We start from the raw sequence: 10,583 nt of genomic DNA on the forward strand, positions 1-10,583 counted from the left end.
ACCCTTCCACCGCCTGCCTCATATACTAAACATCAACAATGACAAAGTGATATTATTATAGTCTCACATACAGATATTCGAGGGTTCAGGAGCCCAAAAAGAAAACTATATTTATGACTTTTTTATATATAAAAATGGTGTTTTAACTTCCAGTTCAGGTCATGCAGTAACATTTTAACTGATCATAAATTCACATGAAACAACAGTTCTGTCTCAGTCGAGTGAAGCTTTAAACTCGTCCTTACATTTGTCACCGTGTAGAAGTTTGGAGATCAACCTTTAAAACTGCTGCAACTTACTACAAAAAACCAAAAAGGAGCCATATTAATGAGGCTGTTGTTAGGATCCTACTGAGCTCCTACATTATGTATTATGATTATTATTGGCTGGTTTATATAATATAGTGCAAATAATTTTCCAAACAAAATCAAAGTCACTCCTACAAAAATGTACCATTTCCCTTTTCTGATTTTCAAACCAGGGGAGCGCAGATGATTGCAGCGTGGGGGTATTTATAGTGTCACTGTGCAAAAAGCTAGAAAACAGAAGGGGGTTAAAAGGAGATCCATTTGTGTTGCGGAGGTTAAATTATGGAATAATTCAGATATCAGTTTTAAAAAGTGCAACTGTGTTAAATAAAGAATGGTTTCCAAATGTATTTCTGAGGCTTACAGGTGCCGTTTCATTTACTTCCATTTTTAGATGGTAGGGGAGCTTTAATAGACACTTTGGGCCTGACATGTGTAAGTGTGAGCCTGGCCACTCACTCCTTGGTACACGGACTGTGGAGTTTATGCGATTAGTGAATAAAAGAAGTCTAAGTAATCTAAAAGTTAGAGTCTGAATGTGCTGTTAACGCCAGAGTTTGGAGAGTCCCAGCAGTGAGCCAGACTCTGCATGTGGATTTAAGCCATTTCTGCCACGTAACCATGTGTCAGACAGCGTATTTTTATTTCAGCTGTCTTGGTTGAATTATCACCTCTCAAGATCTCCCTTGTCTGTTCCCGTGTTTTGCAGAGCCGTTAACGGCACTCCTACAACCTCAATGAAAGGTATACGCGAGGCCGTATAAAGCTATAACTATCTGGAAGCAATGGGCCAGCGAGAGGGATGATTCATCTCGACAGCAGAGCTCATATCACTCCGGGTGTAAAAGGGACATCGCTGAGAGAGAGCATGCCATAATATGGATGCCATCATGAAAAGCTGAGACAATGCACTCCTTAGCGAGGAGCACACATACCGTGCAGCGCAGAGCACAGGATTGTCCTGCACACACACATCATTTCCACAGAGTTTGCTCGGAACACCTGAATAAACTTTGCTCAGGGTTTAGGAATAATAGCTCGGCGCAGTCCTAATATCTGCGATTATACTGGAACTGATTTCATAAATATGCTCTTATCCAGTCCGGGAAGTCAAATCAGTGAGTCCTTATTTAAAGCGCGAACAGCTTCTCTCAAAGCCAGAAAAGGTGAACACATCCACAAACGCAGGTTGTTATTTGGCTGCTGTTTTTTTAACACCTTATTTGGTGCAGCTGAATCAAATCCGGGACTGTTTACCCTCTCGGTGTTGGCTCCCGGCAGGAGTGGAGCACGAGCCAATCAAATCAGATCAGCATGAAACAACAGCTCCCCAGCCAGCCCGACACAGGTGATTTCATGCCACTTCCAACTGAATCCTGGAGAGGACAATTTAAGGTGAGGATCCAGTCAAAAAAAAACCATTTTTTAAGTGCTCTCTCTGTAGAAAATCCAAAGCCTCGATCTCTCTCAAGTTTTAAAGACAAAGTAAAAAAAAAATGAAAATAACTTTTAAACTGTACCTACTTATTTAATAAGTAGTGCTGTGCAGTAATGCAAATTTTGCTATAAACACAGATCCCGTCTTTAAAGAGCTCATACAGCTTATGTAGGGAGATGAGGGTCACGAGATGAATCATCATTAATTTGGAAATTCTGGACACATTTAGTTTATTTAACATTAGTTAAACACACCTTTGTTAATTTTGAAACTGGGTTTTTTGGAGCCCTGGAATGTAAATGTGTCTAACGCAGCTTCTGTTGTTCAAATGTGCTATAAGCTATAAATAAAATAAACATGACAGTCAACACAAAAAGGTTCGACATGTTCCATGCTGCATGTTTATGTTGTCATTTTTCATTTCCAACAGTAAGAATAATTTAGCACAGTTCACTGTGCTGTTTACTGAACTTAAAGGACAGAAACAAAGTATCCTATTCTGCTAGTATCAGCGTAGGTATCAGTGCTATCGATATTTGGACTGATCCCCCCACCTCTGTTAATTAGTGCTTTATTGGAGCAGGTATAATACAAAAATCCTTAGTGTGGTAGCAGATTCTTGGATCTGCAGTGAAACAATATGTAACAACTTCTAACAGCAGTGACCTTTTCCATAATTTTCCACAATGTTTTATCTGATTTCCAGCAGCCGACCTGAGTAATCGTGTGACAGATTACAAATGGCCTGTTTAAGTGCTATTGTCCGCTGTTAATGGGAAACAAGACTGAACAAATGAAAAACAGCGAGACAATTTATGATTTGCTCTATTTCAAGCAAACTAGGTGGGAAGAGGTAAAGCTGTGAATCCCGCGAGAGGGCAAAAGCAATATCCACAGAAAAGGAGGAGGATGTTAAAAGAACCTTAGCGTGAGAGGATCGAGGGACTTTCTAGATATGAGGTAGTCTAGTTTGGCTCAGAACTAATAAAACAGTTTTTAAATGAAGCTGATTTCCGACCTCAAGCAAACATTTTTGTGAAGTCACAAAATGAGGCAGACAGGGATTTTTTATGGGGTGACTTTAGCTTTTAGATCTCATGACATCATAGCTGTGAGAGTTAGTGGCTGCTGGCCCCCTGAGCAAATCCTTCCTGTTGAAGTGATTTCTTTTTTCAGCTACCCAGGGAGAGAATTCGTGACTAAACAGGATGAGTGATTATTCGATGTGCAGATATTCAGGTTCCTGCTCGTGATTTGTATAAATTGGCACCCAGACCCAAATAATTCACCACCGATTCAATTGCACAGCTGCCTCAGAGAGTTGGATGAATGTCTACTGACATCTACTGGTTAAAAATGTAATTTCATGAGTGGGACCAATCACAAGCAGAGGTGATGCAGTCAGAGTTCTATCAGCTGTTAAACATATTCAAAGTGCCATCAGTGTAAAGTGCTGTGCAGAAGCCACCAGTCATGTCTTTATATTTTTCTTGCAAAGACACAGACTTTTGGGTTAAAGTGCTCGTGGTAAATAGTTCTTGAGGCTTCCTGAAGGTCTTTCAAAGTTTTTCTTTGGATATCGGCTGTTTTTTAACACATTTCAGGCCACTCCTGGTACGCGATCATTTTCAGAGGAATGTCTTTTTGTTTGTAAGCCACTGCCACTGACCTGTGAATCATTCAAGCATAAAAAAGGGGCCTAACTCAAGGAATGAACCAGCATTGTTTCTACACATGAAAGATAACTTAGTGAAGAATTTTAAATTGTCGCTATGTTACTGTAACAAAAACATGTCATTGGTTTTCATTTTTTCCAAAGTCATTGAAAAATGCCAAAGATAAAACTGTTTGACAGACATAAGATAGTATTTTTCCCACAGTCAAAGAGCTATTAACTGACAACTTGAAACATCTCTGCATGGTGTGGAGGGCAGGTGGGGGACGAAAGCAGAAGTGTCAGGCCTAAAGAAAACGATCTACAGCAGACTTTATCCATCTACTGTTCACTGAAGCCTTATGGGCTCAGTGGAAAGGTGGCTGTCAAGAGGCCATTGTTAACTGGGACAAAGGGGTGAGTGTATGTCAAGATACACAAAAACTAGACTGAAAATGAGTGACAATGCAGTGATGAATCCAAATTTGACATTTTTGGTTCAAATTGTCATCAGTATGTCCAGAGGAGGTCAGCCGAGAGGTACAACACTGAGTGCCTACAGCCATCTGTAAACCACAGTATAGGCTCTGTCATGGTTTGAGACTGATGGACGTATGATCCCAGAAAGGTACAGTCAGATTTTGATCCATCATGCAGCACCATCAGGAGAGCATCTGATTGCAGGTGGCTTCATTTTGTATCATGACAATGATCTCAAACACACTGTCAATGCAGTAAAATCATATCAGGATAGAAAATCCACACAATGGAAAACTATCAGTCATGGATCGGCCTCCTCAGAACTCAGATCTTATCATTACTGAAGCAGCGTGGGATCCTCGACAGAAAACAAAACAAAGGGCAGCAGCACCCAAAGAAGATCTTTGAATGTCCTTCAAGAAGCCTGGAGAACTAGTCCTGAAGACTACCTAAATACATTACACGAAAGCTTGACTAAGAGAGTTCAGGCTGAAGAATAAAGGTGGTCTTACCAACTATTGACTTTCAAGCTTTTTAGAATTGTACAAACCAATTTCAATAAATCACTGTAGCTGGTTCTTATGTTCCCAGCAAAACATTTGTTTTAAATACAGTTGGTCTGGGACTTTTGCACAGCAGGGTAATAATATAGATAATTTATAATAATAGGCCATAATAATGTACTTATACATGAAATAAGGTTCAAAATGAAATGTTACAGCCACTTCAACAGATTTCTTTGCCTCTTGTAATATTCCAGCAGGCTGTTCAATAATTCATTCATGGTTAAACCGTGGGTTAACATTAGTTTAAAGCTTTTTTAATGTTCTTTTTCTCTTAACTATAGCTGAGATTTAGTCCTATATTATGGACATGTTCTCTTCTTCCACTGTCTGTGATTACATGAACTAATTCTTTTGATTCCAGGATTGGAAAAAAGAACACTATCGCGTCAAGGCTTTAAATGTGAGTTCAAAGGGGACCAATTATGCTTTTCGTTTGTCTCTTTTATGTCATAAACAGTGTAAGAGGTCAGTGTATGCCTGTGAGCCTAAAACCCAGCGTGATCTAAATTCTCAGACTGTTTCTTCTACTCTTGGCTCGATAATGTCAGTGGGAGTGAATATCCTTAATATGGCCATCATGGGCACGTGTCTCTGCCTGTGAGCACAGATGTCCCACCAGCGTGGCTGATAAACACTGTGTTTGTGAGGACACACAGTCAGCAGAAATTTAAATAGGAGATCAAATGTATGTATTTATGTATAACTGTAAATAATGCAAACCTACTATAGTACAGTGCAAATGTGATATTGACACATACCGTACAATATTTGTCTGAAATAAAATAAAATATTTAAAAAGCCTTCCTGCTTGACATGTCCCCTAGATATTTAGGTTGATCCACGGATATCCCAGTTTAATGGCAGGTCCGCACTTTTCTGGTTTCCGTGACACTGAGCACAAAACCAGGACCCTGAAACTTCATCACAGTCGCCTGTATTTGAATCCTGTGATTTCTCTGCTGCTGCTGCTGCTGCTGCTGGATGTAGCAGCGGGGAAAGCCTTGTTAAAATAACACAATAACATGTGTAGTTGTAATGTATATTTTTTATAATGTTACACCGAAACTATAAATGAAATCTAACAATAAACATTCAATATAAATAAAATAAATCACAACAAATACATAACAAGTCTGACAATAATTTACAGAAAGATTTCAGAATATTTACATATCTGTTTGTCAAACAGTAAAGACGCCTTTTATTTTCTTTTTATGTATTTTTTATGTTTTATTTTGATATTTGTCGTGAAAAGCGTCGTGACCGTTACGCGCACGAGGCGCGTGACGGCACTTCCGGGCCGGGCCGTACGGAGGCGCGACGTTGCTGTGGGCGCAGCATCCCGAGATACAAAGAAGACGCAACAATGGCCGATATATCCCTCTATCTCACCAACGTTAATGTGTCGATAGGACGGAACATGGACGTGCGGCCGGTCGGTAGTCTCGCCTCCATAATTACCGCCGTTAGCGAGGTGATAGCAGCCTTGCTAACGATGAAAGTGTAGCTTGTTGTCACTTGTCAGCTGTGTCATGGTTGTTCTCCTTGGTGAAGATGTTACTATTAGATATTTGTCGTTTTTGTTTGTTTGTGATGTGTGTTTGTTCACAAAGGCACCTTCCAGCTCCTGGTTTCTCTTATTTCACTGACCGGCTGTTTAGTCTGAATATCTCTGCTTCCTTGCTATGTCTCCCCAGAATCACAGTCCAAACCCTCCCAACGACTTTGAGAGTGTGGAGCTGGAGGAGCTGGATAAAGGAGTGCAGCAGAAGGAGAAGGCACCCCGGCGGATCATCCATTTTTCCAGCGGTGAGACGATGGAGGAGTACAGCACCGACGAGGAGGAGGATGGAGAGGAGAAGGAGCAGGAGAGGAAGGACCTGCTGTCCTCCCCGGTCGATGCGGTGAGGGTGAGGACCAGTGAGCGGACAGTAGATTTGATAACAGAAACTGTGTCGTCTCTTTTTGTTCTTAAGTAACTGTTACATTTGATTCGTGCTGCAGTCAAAGATGACCTGGGGGCCTTACTTCTGGTTCCATATGTGGAGAGCGGCTACGTCCACCATCTCAGGTTTGTGTAGCAACATTTATTTTACATATGCTTTATTAAACTCTTTAGGACACTTCTGACTTCATATATATTTGGAACTGCATATGTCATCTTAGTTTTACTATGCATCGCATCACTTAGGCTCTTATTTTAGGAAATGTTGCAGAGGTTTAATAGAAACTGGAAAAGCGGTAATATTGCTGATAATATTTACCTCTTATTTCTCACAGAAATAATAAAAAAAGCAGTGATTTGCATATATCTTTTAATTTTAGGAGATTATTGGTTTTGCACAGGTTCAGATCACCTCCAGGATGCAGTTACTTAACTTGCTTATTCATAAATGTGAAATTTTAGTCCTAATAGTCAATTATGGATGTTCTGCCACAATTTAAAGTTTTAATGAAGAAGAAGTCTTGATAAAAAATAAAATTTACTGCAGTGTCCTCGGTTATTTTATATTTGGATGTCATCATTTTCACCCAGTCGCAGGTCATTATAGATGTGTTTCAGCTCCACAGTGTTACAGAACAAGCAACAAGCCATCAGTTTCTAAACCAAGATCCGTTTTATTTAGCAGTCTTCCCCCACATCCAGTATTCCAGGCGGGACACCGAGGCCTTCCTAACCTGGCTGAGAGCTTAATCTCTACAACATGCACTGGCTCGGCCTCAGTTTCTGCACACATGATGCCACTCGCTTATTTCAGATGACGCTGTGGCTAGCATCTGACTGTTAGTGGATATTGGGTAACCTTCTGTTATATTACCCATCACGTCATTTGTCAGTCGCCTGTATCTTTTGCTCCAGTTTGTTTTTTTTTTTCTTTCGCTACAGAATGAGATTGTCAAGCAGGCCAGCACTGTCGCTACACCTGCCATAAATGTTGCCATACGATGGAGTCAGTCTGCTATCACGCTGTGATTTATGGTGTCAAGTTGGCAGTGAAATGTTTATCATAATACAGCAGTTACCTCGCCTTGTCATCAAAAGCAACACCTTCAAACTGTGGCCAATCATTTAATCATTTAAAAGTTGCAGTCGGCTGCAGAATGTCAGAAAATGAACAGACAGCGAGAGACAGAGCTCTGAATCAGCAGGTAGCTTTGTGGTGTTTCAGTGGCTCGGCTAACATTATGTCAGGATGGTGGTGTTCTTCGTAGTATTGACATTTATTTAATAAGATATCTGTATTTGGTGCTCCTCTATCAATACTATACGCGTGCAAAATATGGCAGTACTACGCAGTGATAAATTAAAGAAGCTTGCTTTGCGTTCTGCTGTAGGAGAAACCAGATTCACGACTGAAGAGCGAACACAGACAAGCTCCTGTCACAACACTGTCCAGTGATATAGGAGGGGCGGGTCTAACACAGTCCAGCTTTATCACAACGGACAGGTACGGCGTCAGCATCACCATCAACCTGCCAATCCTCTTTTTCATCCCTCCACCCCCTGCTTGTGAGGTTCTTGAACTCTTTCACTTGAGGCGGCTGTCGTCGGGCAGTTTGACAGGACCGTGACCTCTGACTCGGAGGTGCTAATTCTCATCTTAGCCAATTTGCACTCAGCTGCAAACTGCGCGACGTGCCAGCTCGAGGTCACCGCTTGACGAAGCTGACAGCCAGCTGTGAATGGCCGACCAAAGCTGGCTAACACTTGCCTGACTCACTGCTGCGTGACTTGATCAGCTTGTATTTTATAACCACGTATTCCTTTTGTTTCCACAGCTTGCGACTACCTCGGGGAGAGGATGGCCTCCCTGTTTGGGATAACATCAGCCAAATATCAGTACGCCATTGATGAGTACTACAGGATAAAGAAAGAGGTAGGAAGCTGTCTAATTCAGAGACGATGTTCATGATTATTCTGTGTAATTTAAAAACATGTTTGTGTCATTTGGTCAGAGGGAGGAAGAGAAAGAGGAAAACCGTCTGTCAGAAGAAGCTGAGAGATCCTTCGAACAGCTACGATCCCGGGAAGAGGTGGACGAGCCGATCACTGTGCCCGACCGCGTGGAGGAGGAGGCGGCGACCGCTCGCCCTGATGTCACCTATCAGGTGGAGAATGAAAATCAGGCAGCTCCGAGCACCATCCGGGTCCCTGCCATCGTGACAGCAACCTAACCATCCCTGGAAGAAGGAGAATCTCCTCCCGGTGTCTGTTTTTTAAAGCAGGAACACTGTCTTGGTTTGTGTACAGCACAGCTTTAGATGGGCGGCACTGCTGCTTTGTGGTCGAATGGCGGTGGCAGCAGAGCTGCGACAGTGCAGGAATTAACTCCTGGATAACATGTAGCGTATTTTGATCTTTGAATAAATTCAAATTAACAAGAGGTGTATTGTTAAAAAGAGAGAGAGAAATATAGCTTGGGAAAATGTCATGTGCCAACTGCTAACACAGTTTTCTTTCCATCGTTTGCCCTTTTAGAGCAGGTTTCCACTTTGATAAGTTCATCCAGTGTACAGTGAAGCGTTGCTCCCTTGTGCCTCCACCGGTACTGTGCCTAAATCACCGATACAGCCAAGTCAGCGCCACGTGTTGTCATTGCAGACATAAAACAGCCTTGAATTTAGTGAGCGCACTCTACACTGGATAACGTGTTACACGTAGGTTTTGTCGTTTTTGTCGTTCTTGGAGCACCAGACTGCACCAACCAGCTGGCCTTCCTAACACTCCTCACACGCTGATTGGTTCTCTGTTTTTGTGTTGATGTGTATTAAGCTTGCGTTACGTTTGTGTCTGTGGAAGCACTGAGCAGATTTAGTCCTGGTTACCAGAACAACTACGGATCACAGGACTGACATCTAATTTAAAAAACCAGTGGAAACAGGTTCAGCTGATCTGTGTGGCTCTTCTGCCTCATCTACTGAACACAGATGTGGCGCGTAAGCCTTTGGTAATGGCGGGGAGCATTGTGACACTAAGTCTGCAAAATGACTTATTTCTAACTGTTTTTATTACCATTTTTATATTTATGTATTTATTTTACTGAACTGACTGAGCACTTAATTTTGGGATTTTTCTATTGTTTTTCATGATAAACTGTTAATAAATTTATCGTCTGACTTTTAGACTCGTCTGTGTGGGAGTTTTTTTAATTTCAGGACGGCAAACATAAACAAGATTAATAGAGGCAGCTTTCATTTTAGAAGTCGATGTTGGCAGCGCTGCTGATTCCTGTCCTTTAAAGGCTCAGAGCGCGGCCACAGTGCGAGCGACATGAGCGATTGGCTTTGTCAGTCCTGACAAACAGCCCGTGTCATTGTGTATGCAGACCGCTCTGAGGTCACAGACCCTGTCCGCACAATGTGCCCATTTTCAGGCCAGAGCAGGTTTCTGTGGTCATGAACGGCCTCCTCTGCAGTCATTCTGATGACATAAACAACAGTAACGCACGCTTAGCTCAGCTCAGAGGTGGGAGAATATTCAAAACTGGTAGGGTTTTGAATAAGAGGGTGGCACGAATATCCGTCTGATAATATTTCAAACCAATTCAATACCAAACCACAGCTTTAGCACATTACAGTCATTTAAGACGAGCGCCATGAGTTTCAGTAGGGCAGCAGGTGTGAAAAGGACACTGAGAAAAAAATGAACATTTCTTGAACTAAAGTTGTAGATTTACAGAAAAAATTCTCCAATATTCTCTGAGAAGTTCTTATGGAAGAAACCCTGAATAACTTTAAGCTTATGAAGTCAAATAATTAATAGGAAGAAAAACCGTTTGTTTAAGTGAAGACAAAAAGTCTCCCTGTTATTGCTGCTAGCAATCATGAAATGAAAAATGAAAAACTGGGGAAGTTATCAGGTCGATTCCTGCTCTATGCTCAAAAAGGATGAAATTCTCCTTCCAGCTGTTTCCTGTAGGGGTCGCCACTGCGTGCCTCTACCTAGTGTCCTCTTCTGCCACAGCACACCTCTGCATGTCCTCCTGCTCTGCACCTTTGTGGTTTTCCTGTTTTCCTCCTGACTGGCAGCTCCATCTTCAGTATCCTTCCTTCAGCATGTGCACTCTCCCTCCTCTGCACATTTTAACATCCACGTTGTCTCCAAACCACTCCACAGTGAGCGTTCCCTTCGGATG

The 10,583-nt window shown here is 41.9% G+C and overlaps 1 protein-coding gene across 5 annotated transcripts; it reads left to right on the forward strand.

Moving 5' to 3' along the window:
- The first annotated feature begins 1,583 nt into the window (after nt 1–1,583).
- Nucleotides 1,584–9,564, forward strand: zgc:153383 (uncharacterized protein LOC751751 homolog). Of its 5 annotated transcripts, none has more exons than XM_040017859.1 (5): nt 1,584–1,703; nt 6,144–6,356; nt 6,451–6,517; nt 8,227–8,324; nt 8,404–9,564. In XM_040017859.1, the coding sequence occupies exons 1-5, from the start codon at nt 1,623–1,625 to the stop codon at nt 8,620–8,622; spliced, it is 678 nt and encodes a 225-aa protein (XP_039873793.1). In that variant the 5' UTR covers nt 1,584–1,622; the 3' UTR covers nt 8,623–9,564. The 5 variants fall into 5 exon arrangements, with proteins under 5 accessions (XP_039873793.1, XP_039873791.1, XP_039873792.1 ...); XM_040017857.1 differs by lacking the exon at nt 1,584–1,703 and adding an exon at nt 5,740–5,920; XM_040017858.1 differs by lacking the exon at nt 1,584–1,703 and adding an exon at nt 5,740–5,920 and having other exon boundaries at nt 6,144–6,350.
- Nucleotides 9,565–10,583: the final 1,019 nt, after the last annotated feature.

The sequence above is a fragment of the Simochromis diagramma genome, unplaced genomic scaffold (assembly GCF_900408965.1).
Source record: "Simochromis diagramma unplaced genomic scaffold, fSimDia1.1 OVJJ01000802.1, whole genome shotgun sequence".
NCBI lineage: Eukaryota > Metazoa > Chordata > Actinopteri > Cichliformes > Cichlidae > Simochromis > Simochromis diagramma.

What these genes read in the sequence shown, in the direction of transcription:
- zgc:153383 (XM_040017857.1), top strand. Translation starts at nt 5,813, where the DNA reads ATGGCCGATATATCCCTCTATCTCACCAACGTTAATGTGTCGATAGGA. An exon ending in TAATTACCGCCGTTAGCGAG is followed by an intron (nt 5,921 to 6,143) that starts GTGATAGCAGCC and finishes ATGTCTCCCCAG; the next exon opens with AATCACAGTCCAAACCCTCC. An exon ending in ACTACAGGATAAAGAAAGAG is followed by an intron (nt 8,325 to 8,403) that starts GTAGGAAGCTGT and finishes TCATTTGGTCAG; the next exon opens with AGGGAGGAAGAGAAAGAGGA.